General features: G+C 36.6%; 1 protein-coding gene across 17 annotated transcripts in view; it reads right to left on the reverse strand.

The window, feature by feature from the left end:
* The window catches only part of si:ch211-285f17.1 (sickle tail protein homolog), a 113,784-nt gene that overhangs the window by 12,405 nt on the left and 84,331 nt on the right, over window positions 1-17,048 (reverse strand). For 14 of the 17 annotated variants that reach the window (XM_055037657.1, XM_055037655.1, XM_055037656.1 and 11 more), the window contains 8 exons: window positions 16,274-16,472; window positions 14,653-14,746; window positions 9,151-9,968; window positions 7,315-7,419; window positions 6,822-6,871; window positions 4,798-4,940; window positions 4,471-4,646; window positions 133-263 (listed from right to left, as the gene is read on the reverse strand). In XM_055037657.1, coding sequence (XP_054893632.1) covers window positions 133-263; window positions 4,471-4,646; window positions 4,798-4,940; window positions 6,822-6,871; window positions 7,315-7,419; window positions 9,151-9,968; window positions 14,653-14,746; window positions 16,274-16,472 — 1,716 coding nt within the window. The remainder of the gene's footprint in view (window positions 1-132; window positions 264-4,470; window positions 4,647-4,797; window positions 4,941-6,821; window positions 6,872-7,314; window positions 7,420-9,150; window positions 9,969-14,652; window positions 14,747-16,273; window positions 16,473-17,048) is intronic. The other 3 variants (XM_055037650.1, XM_055037654.1, XM_055037653.1) reach the window with 3 other exon arrangements.

Raw genomic sequence — 17,048 nt, forward strand, 5'->3', positions numbered from 1 at the left:
CATCATTCAAGGCTACTGCCTTGAATGTTTTAGTCCTACAATTGCTGGTAAACTCATCTGTTGATTAATAATTTGGCTAGAATGTGACTAAAAGGAACTGCTTTTTGTTTTTTTGTTTTTTTATCATCTTACCTTTAAGGCCGGCTAGAGACTCTCCCACCTTCCTCAGAGTTACTGCTCCCTCTTCTACATCCTTTAAGGTTACCACCCTGGTGGTTGCTGCTGAATCCTGTTGCAGAGATGCTACATATTGCTCCAGCTCACTGCAGAAACAGCAAGAAAGATAAATAATTCATTAAATGATAAAAGCTAAAATATTATTTTTTCTTTCAACCAAATAGTTCATGAATATATTCACTTTTTGCGCTGTGGGTTTCTGCTGTACAATTCAGAAAAAAAAAAAAATAGTTGTGTAGTATATACACTTAACACCAGGGGGCACAGAGCAGTGCTTTATCTCACACTAGAGTAGGGGAATAGAGGACAGTGTAATTACATGGTTCTTAGAAAAGGAAATAGTAAATTGAGTCTATAACATGTTTAGAATATTGACAATAATCATCACCATTAAAAGCAACTTCCACACTATAATTATTGTTTAGACCCGACTTAACCAAGTCCAATTCCAATACCGCAAATGTTTACTCACTGACTAAGGCTTATTTGTGAGACGGCAACTCCTCACATTGAAAATGTTTCACCAAGCCATTTCAGAAAACTCTTAAAGAAAGGCACTAAATCCAAGGGGAAATGTGCTGAATGATAACATTGTGTGACAAGTTGCTTTGCATGAGAACTGCTAGAATGGTGTTTCATTGTGGTCAGGTACCCTTGAGATACACCCTTTTATGGAGCTCCCCAATGGACTAGGCCAGATGGTGAGAGAAGTCATGAAAATTGTAGCTGGGAAAACAGATTTCTCTTTTGCATCAAGGTTTTGCCATAACATGCCTAAAAGGTTTCTCTTTCTTCTTGCTTTAACCCTTCTCACATAAACTGTAATTATTACACTGGCAACATTTTGAGTTATTTTTTACAGGACCCATTTTTTATTTTTAAAACCTTTTAAGAGAGGAATAAGTAAAAAGTGAGATTGTAAGCATTTCAAACTGCAGTTTCCGACTCACCCTGAAGTAAAATAGTCCTAATTACCACACCTTATTTAGAGTGACAGTTGTCATGTTTTGCTAACCTACAATTGGCGTGACACCCCATCCGGTCTTTCTGCCAGGTTCTTTTTTAAGAAGCTATAAACTGCAATCATTGGACTTACATTGCCTTTCAAAATACTTTCTCAAGGCACTGTAAGTCCATTGACAGAAAGTGTAGGAAATAAACAAAATATATGAGATAAATATATACCTACACAACTTTTTCCCAATTTTTCAACTGGCAATCAAACACTTGAAGGATTTTATTTATTTATTTTTCTGACACATCAAAATAAAGTACTGCATAATTTGAAGTTAAAGTTAAATTGTACACGGAAATCAGAAAAGTACAATGTGCAAATGTGTTTAAAACTCTAAGTCAACACTTTGTAAAACCATCTTCTACAAAAAGACAAAATCTATGTCCATTTTTTTTGCAATAATAGCTTAAGCCCACTCATACTGGATGGAGAGAATATATAAACAGCATATTTTAGCCCTGCCACTGTTTCTCAATTGGATTTACTGGGCAATTCCAACTCATGGTTGGGCTTTGATTTGAACTGTTTCATTGTTTATTTAGGGTCTTTGTCCTGGTCAAAGGAAAACCCTTATCACAAGGCTTTAACAGCCTCTAACAGGTTTTTTTGTGTATTTAATTCCATCCAACTTCCCATTTAACCAGCTACCCTGTCCCTGCTGAAGAATAGCCTCCTTACAGCTAGTGCCACAATAGATGTTTTGTGTTCAGGTTGGTTTGCAGTTTTAATTTTTTGCGTCACACTTTTTTGCATGTAGGAAAAAAGTCTAATTTTGGTTTAAATTGACCAGACTATGGCAGTCAAAATAATAGATTTTTTTATATATGTTATCTTATCAACTGTTTTTCCAAACAATGAAGTGTCATTTTTAAATTATATTTCTATAAATAAGGGCTGAATTCTCCACTGCTTACTGGTTTTGCCCCAATTTAAAAAGCCCCTCAAGGGTTCCCACAGGCCTTTTGGCTGCTATTCTGATTATTGCTCTGCTTGCCTCATCTGTCAATTTAGGTGGATCACCATGTCACAAGTAGACTTCTTACTACAAGGTAGTTGGTTGCATTGAATATTTATTTAAAAAAATCAAAACACAAATTTTCTGCTGCATTAAGATTATGTGACAAAAAAATTTCCAATACATTGCATTTCCAATACATTGCATTATGATTTGTAGATGTAACATGGTAAAATGTGAAAACGCTCAAGAGCTATGTATAAGTTTTAAAGGCTCTGTGCTGATTAAATACAGAACTTTTTGTCCTTGCATTGCAAACACATCCAAATAAAAAGGATTTAATTAGGGATCCCTGTTGGCATGACGAGGCAAGTGAATTAAAATAAGAGCAGGGTAGTCAGTAATTATCTTATTGTTCTTTGCAGCATCAGAAGCGCAGGCACAGCTTGCCTGTAAAAACCTGAGCTGAAGAGGGTTTTGAGGGTGTGGATTGTTTAAGAGTACACGTCTGAATGGCTCAGGTGAGCTGAGGAAGATGAAACCTTCTGGGGGATTTCCTACAAATGGAGCAGCACTGATTGGAGCTGCATGGGTGTGTCTGCTCTCTGCTTGAAGACTTGTAAAAGCCTTTGATGCAGACATAATGGAACTTGTGTGTATTTAATTTGGGCTTATTTTGAACTGCTATTTACCAAGGCACTTCTAAAAGTTTTAAATGTGGTAGGGATCTCATTGTGTTCCATCAGTCTTTTTTTTATTTTTATTTTTTTTTATAAACATGTTTTAGGAGCTGAAGGCAAAATTTGGTTAATACATTTGAACGGCTGGCAGGACAGCAGCTCAGCTACTTCGACACCTTGACATTCTATCATAGCGTTGTGCTTTTTCAGATTTTCAGGGATTGGTTTGAGATTATCTTGCTGAAATATCCATGTGTTCCTTGAAAAAGATACTGTCTGGAAGGTAGTATTACCTTGCCTAGTAAGCTAAAGCACTTCTGTACCATCCAAGAATGATTCAGCTTTAGCTCTGAGGATGTGCTCTTAAAAGATTTCCATAAAGGAATTTAAATTAGATAAGTTTTGCAAAAGAAAAAAAATAAAAAGGCAGAAGTATCTCTAGATCTTGTTCATGTTTTGATGGTGTAGCACATGATTTTATCTTTATACCTTAAATCATGGTGATTTTTCTCGAGTGTGATTTTATTTTCATTTCACTAAATTAGAATGTTGATAACATTTCTCAAACATTCCCAGTTTATGGTTCCTAATTTACTGAAATCAGTTCATGGCCAGTTGAACATGCAGGTTGCAAGTTAAAGTGTCTTTTGAACTGGACTAAACTCAGCTTTACAAGCACATTTAAACAAAAGGCTGACCAAATGACTTAATAGATAATGAGGAAGTACACAACTAATGTTTTATTGAAAAATGACAACATTATTGTGCAAAACAGGTTTAAAAGTGATAGTATGCATCACAAAATGAGAACATTTTCTCAATTTGAAAATGGCATTGTCCATAGTTGAGCTTTTAATCATGTTTAAAGCTCAATGACTCAAAGATTTCTAGAGAAGATTTAAAAAATAGCAAAATACAGCAGATCTAATGTGCCATGGCAGGTTGTTCTAATACCTTGAGGGTGTTTTCCCAAAGGCTCAGTCACCTCTGGTTTTTAACCTACTCTGTGGGATTTCTAGAAGTAGCTGATTTGCTGAGCGAAGCATCCTGACTGGTTTATGGAAGTGCAGCATGTCAGTAAGATAGTGTGATGCAAACCTACTGGGCACATTTTACCACATTACAACTAAAAACTTCAATGAATTTAAATGGGATTTTATGATGACCAACATAAAGCAGGAAGAACTATGAAGAGAAAGGAAAATGATACACAAGATTCAAATTAAAAAATAAAATCTGAAAAGCATTGTACACTTTGTAACCATCTCTTGCTGCAAATATAGAAAGTAAAACATCTATATTCTTGCCACAGATTCTTAAGTAGATTTAGATTTGGGTCATTCTGACACATAAAGTAGTTGTGTTCCAATGTTTTTCACAGTGGGTCAAAAGCGACAAGTTAAAAGTACTTAGGTCCCTTTTCTTACTTATAGGAGCAAAATATTGCAATATTAAACACGTAATATTTTCATGACATAAAGTAGTCTTTTCAAAGCTTAACACATTCTTATATAGTCAAAAAAATAAGTAAACAAAAAAATTGCAAATATTTTATTTGATTAACCTAATACAGCATAAATAATATGTAAACCTTATCAGAAATTAAAATGTGAATTGTCTTTAATTTCATTTTATTATCTCACCTGAGCTGTACAAGAACACGCTCCTCCAGACCCAAGTACTTGTGCCTGTCCTCCTCGACCAGAGCTCTCTGCCTCTGTACAGGGTCTTCCACCCGCCGCATTGCCTCTGTGAGTTTAATACTAATTTCCTGCTCTGCCCGCTTCAGCTGCACCCATAAAACCTCCTGGTTCTGGACCTGGAGGGGATGTACACAGTAAAACAAGATATCAGAGGACTCCAGCATGGAGCCTTTAAGATGTGTGCATGCTCAGATGTGTGCAAACATGTTCAAGTCTGAAATTCAACTAGAACAGAACAGATCAGGTAAAAAGAGATGGCCTTCTTGCCTGCAGCTGTCTCATCTGATGAAGTTGTATCCTGAGGTCAGAAACATTCTTCCTGAACTGCATGAGATTCACTTTGAGTGGAGATAAGTTCTTGTCTGGTGGGGCTGAATTGGTTTTAGGAGCCAAGATAGTAGATCCACCTGCTGGGGCAAAAACAAATATGTTATAATCATTCTCATAGTTTCCAGGAAAGCTTTTGGCCTATAAAATGAGCACAAATGCACCAATAAACCACAGTCGACAATATATGAACTTTTCCTTAATATTTTCTCCGAAATAAAAGGGAAAGCTGAAACCATTTAAATCGTTTAGCTTGTATGAAGATTGTATATATATTGTTTGATGTGAAACCATATGTACTGCAGGTACTAGCACCCTTGCTGTGGACATTTTGTGCAACCCCCATTACCCAGAAAGGAAACCTGGGCATTACACACAGCTTGGACCATAAAGATCACATAGAATCCTGTATACTTTCTTATGCTTTTTTTTTCTTAGCTCAACTCTACAGGTTTTCCATTAGATGTATGCATGAAGACTTTAATAGTTGTTGAAGAACAGTTATTAAATGTCTGGTGGTGAACCATTTCTGGGTAATTTGGACAATTTTCATGGACCATCATCTTGTTGAAAGACCCAGTGAGGACCAACTTTCAATTTACTAGAAGACTCTCGAATATTCATTCAAAGAATATTTGTAAGGCTTTTGGAAGAGAAGCAGGCCTGCAACATGATAGATTCTCCCCTGCTTAAGGAGTTTTCTACATCTCATTCTTTGTTTCACACTAGTCACTCCTGGAGTATTTGTTGCTGAAAAGCTTTGTCTTATCTGCCCCAAGCACATGGTTCCAATTTATGTCCCAGCAGGGTTTGGTAAAATTCTTCTGTTACTTTTGTTGAACAGGAAATTTTAGATGGTAATTTAGAATATTTGCAAACTGCATTTAGTGATAAGTATATATAAAACAATTTAATATGTTGTGCTATTTGCTGTCAAGTGTCTCCTGAATAAATCAGATTGTTAATCTAAATATGGAATTGCATCAAAATGCACAAATGTGCTATGCATGTCACTTTATTATTCTTTTGTCTATCATTTTATTAGGGGTAAGGTGCTTAGAAGAAATGCAAATGACCTATTAAGACTCAAGTGACTCAAGACTGAACAACCATGTATGTGTTGAATCATCCTTCCAAATTTGCTTGCATTGCGAATGGAAATTAGTCATTTAATAGAAAACAGAATAATCATCACTTGAAAACCTTTATATCAAAGTAAAAGAAAAGCTTCTTTGCATATGCAATCCATTAACTTCAGAAGTCTGTCAACAGGATAATCAAACCGTGAGGCTGTAAAAAAAGAAACAGTAATCTGCGTAATCCTTAAAATTTTTCACGTGTCCACCTGATAGATGCCCTGACCTGAAATACGAGTTACAATTCAAACTGCTGCTTTTGTTTGGCTTCAAGAAGTAACTTGCATCTAAAAAGGACACAGACATTACTGTGTTTTATTCTTAGCATGTTATGTTTATTCAAAAAACAAACTGAAACTGATTTAGATATTTAAAAAATAACAAACAGTTACAGGAAAGTTTTTGTTTTCTGATAAACTTTTCAAGCACACAAACAGTGCTATGTATTGCTCTGCCACTGGCGGTGGCATTTGTGAATCTTTCCTTCAACACAGATCAGGTGGCAGGGGACTGGAGAGCATAGATTGGATCACTAAATCATCTTGGCAGGCTTAGAAACTAACAGCATTTTGTTTTAAGAAGTGCTTTGAGGGGTTGGAGTGAACCCTGTTGTCTCCTGCCTCTTACTTCAAATTAAACTGGATGTATTGTGAGGAAATATAAGCTGATGACAAGCAAAAGAAGCCCGACTTTGTGTTTTTTCACTTCCCCCACAGTCTGCTCAATGCAGCCTGTTGACAGATGACAGCGTGTGGTCATGTCTGCACAAGATATTTTGGCATTATTCGGAAAAAAAAGAAGGTTAAGGGGAATTACAGTAATACTAACCTGAACTAGGTGTGCTGTGAGCTGGAGATGAAGTACTTGGTGTTCTCTCGCTACAGGCAGAGAAAAAAAAAAGAAAAACAATTAGAGCAGGACTTTGACACATAAAAAAAAATATAGAAAAAAAGTTTACAGGGTAATATTAGTAATGATGAATACATTAACAAAGTATGAGAAGTTAAACCAGAGAGTTAAGGTGGTGTTAATGTTGTTAAGCTTAATGACATTCATAGAAACATATAAAATCACTGCATTCACATAGACTGTACTGTAATTTTCCAGTACAAATTAAAACAGAGTCATAATGCAAAGAGTCTAAATGCAACCAAAACCATAAACAAAGTCAATACATTGAGACCAACTTTAAAGTCAGTTGACTTTTGGTTATTTCTTCAGATCATTGATCCTTCCTTTCCTTTATTGAATCACTAATCTTTTTTTTTTTTTTTTTTACTTTCTCTGGGATCTCACTCTCTTCTATAATGGACTTGCTTACCTTTGAGGCTCCTTGTTGCCACTAGAGTTTGGAGCCTTTAAAAGTACATGATGAACAAGACCAGTCAAGCTGGTAATCTGTTGCTCCATAACCTTCATTCGCACTCTGCAGAAACATTAAAAAATGCTACGGATGTTAAATCTTGCACTAACATATAGCAGCTAATTACGAACGCTCTAAACACAATAGTTTGTTTTGCTTTATTGCTTACTGAATATGTTCTCTCACATTGATTGTTTTAAAAATTTACTTGCGAATATCTCAGAGTAAATATTACTGCTTATGTCTTCTGTTTCTGGTGACTCAGTAAAATTAAAAAAAAAAATTAAAAAAGGGAAAAACTAGCAACACAGTGGAAATTTTTTCTTTATTATTTTAGACTCAAGTAGACTTTGTGTCTTTGTGTTGCCCTATGACTTGCTGGCACACTCCCCAGGGTGAACTCACACCTCTCACAAAGCAACTGCTGGGATAGGCTCCAAAACTCACTTATGACCCTTAACAGGTAAATAAAAGATAAATGGATGGATTTTGTATGAATATACACAATTATAGTTTTTTTTATTTGGTGGCAAATACATCACCATTAGGTATTAAATAATAATAGACTTACAATAATTTAATATGGGAAAGCAATCTTTAATTCTTAATACACTTAAAAAAAATCACTTGCTAAATCACAGATATTTGATTAAAACATCTAATTGTAGCTTGTAGCTGATATGATTTGATTAAATATTCCTGATTTTGTTTTACAATCTTGCTTTCACTGATGGTGTATATTTTTCTATAAAAACTAAATATGCAATATTTATACACAAACATTTTGCTTTTAATAAGTATAATAAATAAAAATCAACTCAATAAGTAAGAACATTACTTTTCAGTTACTGTAGAGTACAATAAAAATGAAAACTGAAAATAACACCAGAAGAAGGAATACAAAAGTATACAATGAGATTGTGCTTGGGAAAGTGAGCAACTTTTGTCTTCTGCTCAGAATGTTTATCTTAAGAAGAATGTGAGGCAAGTTAAGGACACAGAGTGGACTGTGGTTGTGGCTACTTTGGACAATAGATGGACACACAGTCAAGTCCTAATTAGAGTCTCACACAGAATATCGCACAGGAATAAATACGAAGGCAGCTCAATAAAGTTTGTTTTAAAGGCTAACTTTAGTTCTTTCCAACCGAATTCCTCTGCTCATTTTAAATATGCAAGAGCATTCCTCATGAAAGCTTTTAAGTCTCGCAGGTGGCTATCTCTTATCTTGTTTGACTGACAGTGAGTAAAGCCAGGTCAATATTTTCTGGATTTTCCATATGCATAAAGTTCTTGCAGACAGCATGAAAGAGAAGCCTCTAGAACTTTCATCTGTGTTTATTTACTCTCACATACAGCAATAAAAATCCAACCCAGGTACTAAGATAACTTTGTAGACCTAGCTGAATGATTGTTGATGAGAGTATGTTCACAAGGGATATATTTGTAATTTGAGGAACTATCTTGTTTCAGTGTTCGCATTGGGCATATTAACTCCAGAATTGGGGTTGATAGTAAAAAAATTGTAAAGTTTTGAACTGATTTTTGTATGCACAAATGAATTAGTCTGCATAACGTAATTTTAAAACCTTAAAGAACAGTGAGAACGCAGGTTATATTTGGCTTTAGTTGTGGATGATGAATTAGAGACATGGCCAGTCACAGGAGCTCAGCAACTTATGGAGAAAGTAAAACTGTGATGCAGAATTAGTACATGCTCTCATGCTATGCTTTAATCCTAATACAAACAATCCCATGCCAAATGACTGCAATATCCAGGATTCAGTTGCTTACCTTGTCTCCTGGTCATTTGGAGTTGCCGTAGGCCCTTGAGAGTGACCCTGATGGTCTGGGACCACAGGAGATCCCATGGTGTTCCTGGGCTTGGCCCCTGCAACTTCTTCCTTCCTGAAGGACTGACGCACTGGTGAGCCTCTCTCCAGGGAAACACCATGAGGTGGGACAGCATGAGGTGGAACACCATGAGGGGGCATGCCATGGATATCAATCATCCGTACCTCAGTCATTCTGTGAGGGGACGGAGGAGGTGTCTTGGAACCCAAAGTAGGCAACTGACTGTTTCGAGACTTCTGCCTATACAAAGGAGAGTGATCCACAGAGTCTGTAGGACTGGGCCCACCATAAGAGCTTGTAGAGCGGATGGAGGCACGGTGAAATCCCCCCATGCAGTGTTCTGGACCATCAAGTCCAGGGCTGCCATGCTGCACATGACCTGCAGCCATGGTGATTCGTCCCTCTTGGGGCAGATATGGATCTGCATACAACCCCTCATTCCCTCTCGTTAGAGTGTGACTTTTCCCACCCAAGTCTTGATCTGGCTTCACGTCCCGTCTTTCCAGTATAGCGCTGGGACAAGGAGAGATGGACCGGGTTGAAGGATTGACATTAGACAGCCGGTCCCTTGGGATAGTGGCGCTTCCAGGGACAGAGTTCTGACGTGGGCCAAATGGGATTCGGGAGGGGGATGGTGGCATGGAGTGGGGAGTAGGTGGGAGTGCTCCCTGCAGAGGATGGTGTGATGGAGGACCCATAGGTGGATGTCTTAGAGGGTGCTGACCATCACGGGTGACATGTGCCATCTCGCTGTGCATCTGGAAAAATCCCAAAACATTAAGATTTAAAAAAAAATAAATTTTTATCCTTGTATTTGTAGAATGGAAATTATGACACAAATCTAGATTGTTTGTCTTTTGGCTACCAATTAAGTGAAACACATTGTTGCCAAAGTCATAAGTCATAAGCCTCTCCTAGTCTAGCATAGGATTTTGCATTTGCCTTCAGCTAGAGGCTCATTCCAGGCTTTTCTCTTAAATGCAAATATTAGTTTTTAATTGTGCACTTAATTAATGTAGAAAAAGTCTTTTTTTATTTAAAAAAAATTATTTCTTGTGTACCTTGCTGCTTTAACAGCGCTCTAATTAGACACACTTAATGGAATTGCCTTGTTTACAATTTTTTCTATGCACTTTTTCTGAAAGCCTAGAGGTGAAGAAATTGAACCAGGAAAAGAAAAGATTAAGCTTTGTGTGATAATTGCAGTTGTAAAAATGCACATAATTTCATGGAAAACACTTAATGTCTACCTGCTGGAAAGGTGCAAAATCTATGGTTTAGTAAACATTAAGCCAAGCTGCTAAAGGTCTATACAGAGTTGCTTTTTTTTGTATTTCCTTATTTGAATATTTGAAAAGGCAATTATGTCTATCTTAGCCTAGACTTTTGTCTTCATCTTTTCATCTTTGGCTGCTCGCTTAGCCTAGCCAAGTGTGGGCCTTTGTCCTTGACTACTACCCAAGTGTAGATGTTAGTCTCTCAGCCGTTCGAGCATTTTCTGAGTGTCTTCTGACATTTTTACAGCTAAAGTTTATGTGTTCATTACTTTTTATGCATATAGGTACTGGTATTTAAATTTAATTTGTGTGTAAATACAAAGATTCTGAGTATTTCAATGTGTTTTTTGTTTGTTGTGTCTGTGAACATAGCTACCAAAGAAGTCTTCAGAAACCGTTAATTATGCACTATATCCTAAACTATAGTGTTTCGTTAGGACATGCTTGATCCTAAAAATGAGGACCAAGCATGTGCTCATTTCAAGGCATATTAAGCTATTTTCAAAACACACCTTTTCCGATCTATTTACAAGGCTAAAAGCATTGTATTTCCTCAATATTAAGCTCACAGGAAATTCCAAAACATCATCATCACTCATAAATACAAGATTCCACTTTTGGTTTAAAGTTTTAGATGGCTTGTCAAATTATTTTTTCAGCTTTAAGAAAACTCACTTTACTAGAGATAAAATTGTGGTTTTCTTAAAAATGTTCCCCCCGGGCTAGTCTGCAGTTGGTTAATTTGCAACAAGATCTGTCAAACAATGTCTGTTTAACCAGTCAGCTAATCATTGTCATTTATCATTAGGCCAACTACCTTAAAGAAACATTAATGGCTTATGTAGGAAAAATGACACCAGCTTCCTATAATGACGTTTGAGAAAATTACCTTTGAGATTTGGTTCGCAAAACTAAGAATTGGAATCAAGATTCTAGGTATTGTAGTGAACCACATGATGTGATTTAATCAACAATCTAAAGAACAGACTGAACACAATATCCCTTTGTTTAGCTGGGCACAATTTGTGGATTACTTCCACTAATATGAATAAATATATTCTCTACTATGAGAATTTGTTTACGTGAGGTCTGGTGTGCAAATTTTGTTTCTATCAGGAAAAGTTGAAAAGTTAAAGCGTTAGCTCACATCCAAACCTGTAGCTACAAATACTGTACATACCATAGTTTAGATACATCCCAAACAACCCTCTCTGTATTACAAGCTCACGACAATTTGTTTTGACAGGAACAAATTAACTAGCAAGACTAATATCAAGTGCACAAACAGTAATAAAACCTCAAGATTTGTGATATGCTTTGTGTGATAACACTGTGAAGGAAGTAGTCACATGCAGATCTGGATTCACTCCATTTTCCCTTCCTGTCAAACAAACAAGTTATTGTTTCATCATGGTATGACTCAGAGGTTACACCTAGAAGCCAAGACGTGTCAAAAGCCCTGGTTGAACTTCTTAAGCACTTCAGGGACATTTTTTCTTTGAGCACTTTTTTGTGCAGTGTTGTTTTTGTCTGTTTTATTCAAGCACACGGAGACAGATCATCGTAGGGAAGAAAACAATGACATGGGTGTGACTCTTGTGTGTGCACACGTGAGTGTGCTTCGTGAACTGGAGGAAAACAACTCCTGAAAGTGTACTGTGACAAAGAGTTCATGCTTGGCTGTGACAACAAATGAAAAGAGAAACATATTTACAGAGAAAGTTCACACAGCCTGCATAAAGTATCATGAGGGTGATTTGCAGAGCATAAATGATCTTTTAAACTAAAAGTTTACACATCGACAAAAAAAAAAATCTTGACTTTCTCAAAAATTTGGTGCATAGATGCAAAAATTAATTCCTATTCTAACAGAGCCATATTCAGAAAGGATTAAGCCATTCTCAGTCAATCTCAAATAGATGCTAGAGCCCTAAACAACCAAACAAAACATCTCAAAATAGCCCTAAAATACACATATTTCGTTGTAAAATAAAGATGAGTTTCTGCTTTGAGATAAAAAAAAAAAAAGACAAGGCAGCGGCTTGAAAAATAAGCAGACAGGCAACCAGATTAGACTGATGCGAGGGGACTTGTTGAAAACAGTTAACTCCAACACCCAGGCTTATTTTTCCACTGTGGTCTTAAGCCTCCGGTAGCGCGGGTTGCCTCTTTGGTTTGTGTACACAGAGCTGCTTCAGTCTCTTGCCGTGTCAGCATTGGATAAGGTTTCTACACTGATTCACAAACTGCAGAGAGTCACAGGACGCCAAGCTAAACAGATAAAGAGCTGATCTGTGGTGGTGAAGCAGTAGAGTGTAAACATTTAGAGAAGCTTCACTGGATGGATGCACTGTGTGGAAATGTGTAAATAACTGTAATGATGTTAGAAAGTTATTAGAGTTTGGAAATAATGATGTTGCGTAAAGTGAGACATTTATTATTAAAATAGTATTATTGAAAATGGAAAAGCAGAACAAAAGTTGGGCAATAATTAATGTTCTGTTTACAAAACATATTTTTTCAGTGTACAAAACAAAACTCTCTGACATAGACTACTGGTGACAACAGAATCCTGTTTGTTTTGCAAACTTCTTTGTGGAAGGTGATCTAAATAAATATTACCATTTTAAAATATTTGGTTATTTGTCTTCAAATATAATTACTATATTTTCCCTATTGCTAGGCAATTTGCATCAGTGATTATGAAGCATTATATTGCTATTTCACCAGCAACAAAATAAAGTTGATGCCCAAAAATTGCTCTGTAAGTGCTTCACAGGCTAAAGTTAAATTGACATTAAGTAACAACACAAGTTGTTGTGGTTGCAGAAGTAATTTGGTAGACAGATCTGATGGTATTAGGTTTGTACTAAAGCCCCAACCATGATCTTTCAATAATCTTTCAATGGTCAATAAGCAGAGCTGCACAGGGCAGTGCAACAGTATATTTACAAAGACTTGATCTACTCATAATCTTCATAAGAATTGGATTTGTGCCTGTAATATTATGAATGGTGCCAATCCAAGGACTGATGATTTCATCATTTTCTGTAGCATTTTCACATAAATTGTCATTTCAAATCTTAACAGAAACCTTTATAGGTCCCATAATACATTTTTTCTGTGGTTTTGTTTTAGTTTTCAAACTTGCAACAACGTTATTGAGAAAGAGCAACATTGGTTTGGATTAATGGATAAAATGTCAACAAAGTAATTCCTTTGGTTATACTTAATCTATAGTATCCCACAGCCTGACGCAACCCTCAAAGTTTATGTTCTGTCATAGTTTGTTAAACAATGACAGAACTATTGAGGACAACACTCTTCTGCATTGCTAACTCCGTGCTCGAAACTGCACAATGGTTTGACAGAATTGAATTCATTAGCAAATTTAGGATTTATTTTTCTTATTTTTAATTTCTGCATTTAGTAAGTATTTTCTGTGGTGTGTTTTACTATCTTATAGGTACTGATGAAAAAAATTGTCAACTTGTATTTATTAACTTATACATTTAATATTTTTTATATTTTCACTTAAAACTTATACTACCAACTGAGCTCAGGCCTACAAAACCAACATTGTGCCATACATAGTTTGCTAGCAATCTTTTTTTTTTTTTCCCCCACAGATTTCTGTAAAACAGTGTGATACATAAGGCCTGGTTTGTAGCAACAAATCTATGGATAATGTTAAAGAAATATTGCCAGTGAAACAACAGTAAATCTGTTGAAGGCAGGAAATAACAAGACTGTCAGATAAAGCGCCATGCGGATTACAGAGAGACAAAATGAGGAGGAACATTTGAGGAAATAGCTTTTTGGGCTTAGGTTTTGGTAAACCAGCAGGAAATAAACAGTAGAATTAGAAACCGAGAAAGAGATTAAGGCTTACATTGGGATAAGAAATGAGTAAGGGAAATAGTCAGAGGAATGGAGTTGGATTGTCCCCTAAAAAGTTTCACTAGAGTGGAGCAAATAAGGCAAGGTCTCTGGGAGAACAAAAAGAACCCCCCCCTGTAGATAGATTAACAAGAGCCAGGGGGACATTCCTTTCCTCAACTGCAAACAGGATGTGAGTTTAAGAACTAGAAGGAAAGCCTGGTTTTTTATTGCACCAGATCTATTCATCTCCCCTCAGCTGCAGGGACAAAAGAGACGTACTCACCCTGGCATCACCGTTGGCAGGCCGAGGTCCATGGCTGAAAGCCTGAGCTGGATCCTTGTGGTACACTTTGAGGCAAGAGTGATCTGTGATGTTCCTGTAAGGGAACGAGGTGTTGGTTGGTAGGAAGGTGGCCCAGATATCCCCATCAGAGCGCGGGCGGTCTTGCCTCAAACTAGATCTCTTTATCTGCTCAGCCAGAGGCACATACCCCGACAGAGGGTCTGACAGTCCTTCGTCAACTGACATTTTCTCTAACAAAAATATCCACTAATACTTTTCTGAAACGCGGCTGATCTACATAAACGTCAAGCAGAGCTGTTATTTCCTTTGTGCTGATCTCATTCGAAGTATGTTGCACCTTGTACCAACCTTAAGGCACCACAAGACAATTTTTTACAACCTTGATAAAGGATTAGTCACAAAGTACACATTTCACTTGAGCGAGATCTCTGCAGAGGAAGAGGGCAAAGTTTATTATGTCTCAGAGCATTTGGTTTCTGCTTTTTATCTCTGCACAGAGAATCTCCAGCTCCAGCATTTCAATGTACTTTTCTAGTTAATACCAAGGATCCACAAGAAGAAATACATGTTCTTTGATACTATCTGTATTGCTGTGCACATAAATGGAATACCACACGACATCATACTTTTGAAGTTTTTTCCCCAAGCATAAACAAACTGAAAGTTTTGCAAAACTTTTGCATAAGAGAGGACAAAGACAAAAACATTTCCAAAAAGTCTTCCTCTGTTTGTTCAAGACATGTTGCCACACAGCTCCCCTTTCAAAATAACTTTCTTTTTAACATGGCTGGGAAAAGGATGCAAGCTTTCCTGCCCTGAGACATTTCCTGTTCAAAGGAAGCCAGGAACAAAAGGGCCAAATATCAGACTAGTTTGGCTGGAAGATTTGTCACTGGAGCGATAGATTTCCTTAAGGTGGTTCTGAGTGAATTTCCTAATGAGACAGAGCTTTCAATGGACCAATAAAAATGTTAATTTATGCTGATCCTTCTTGTTTTTTTTTTAAATTTATTTATGTATTTTTTATCTCTGACTTGTCAAAAAATTACTGTATTCGAATATCAGAGATTGGATATTTGCAGATGTTTAATGCAACAAGTGAGAACCTAACTTTTCCAAATGTAGCTGTCAGTAAATTCAACTGTAATGTTCTAACTCACAAATCACGAGCTAGAACATTAGTATGGCTTAAATAGTTTTCGAGCGGATATAAAAAATACTCTGATATATATGTTTGCCATTTGACAGCTTGACTGAGCATACTACTAGAGACTCTGATTTTATTATTTGTCACTGATTCCACAGCAATGAGTAAAATAGCAAACTATTGATTTATTAACAGAATAGCAACAGAAATAATCCCATTAAATGATTTCCAGAGGGCAAAAAGTCACAAATTTTGAAACAGTGTAGCTTCTGAGTTTTAAATTACTAATGTTCTAACCTCCTGCAGCAGCTAGCTGTGCTGAAATGCTAACACTAGCTTTTTATGTGACACATCTTGCAAAAACTGACAGCATATCACTAATTGAAAATGGATATTTTCATTTAACACATTAGTATTTTTTCCTTGATTTCACATGCAAACATAACTCCTTACCTGACATCAGCGAGTTCGTAGTACATGTTCCTCATGTCATCTTTGACGTAGACAGCAACACTGGGTGACTCCAACATTTTCATGTTCAGCTGCTGCGGGAAGGCACTGACAAACAGAGCTCTGATTGTATCGATGCTGGTGATCTCATTCGGCATGCGGATCTGTTTGGTCTCATCGCCGTACTGCAGGTAGAGTACACCTAGGGACAGAAGAGCAATGAAATTAGAATGAAATTAAGATCTCAAAAGCAGATGTGGTTTCCAAGAATGATTGGATTTATTCTTATAACTGGAAACCCACAACTTTTAATTTGGTTTGGTTTGTGGAAGTGATACGTTTATGAAGCTACAAAACTATAAAAAAATGTCCAGTTAGAAAGCAGTAGAATGTCTTTTCTGATGGTGATAACTTAATGACTGCACACCAAGACTGAAGAGCTGTGATACAATAGCTCTGTCTTTAACTTAAGTTCTAATGTGAAGCTTAACGTGTAATCCAGTAAAAGCTAAGGGACGGAATAGAGAGATCGGTAGAGTATGTTTGCACGAGATTAACAACGATATAAGTTTAATATATCCGCTCTACAAGACCTGCCAAATGTGAGAGTTGATATGACATGTTTTGGACTACAGTACAAAAACATAGGCAGAAAAAAAAACAAAGAAACTTCTGGAGATGCACAATATATTGGAACCAACAATGTCATTGGTGTATGTTAGTAATTTTTCTAACATATTGGTATCAATCTAAAAAGTAAAACCGGGCTGTTTGTGAG

Source organism: Poeciliopsis prolifica, unplaced genomic scaffold (genome assembly GCF_027474105.1).
Source record: "Poeciliopsis prolifica strain line A6 unplaced genomic scaffold, Auburn_PproV2 SCAFFOLD012, whole genome shotgun sequence".
Taxonomy (NCBI): Eukaryota; Metazoa; Chordata; class Actinopteri; order Cyprinodontiformes; family Poeciliidae; genus Poeciliopsis; species Poeciliopsis prolifica.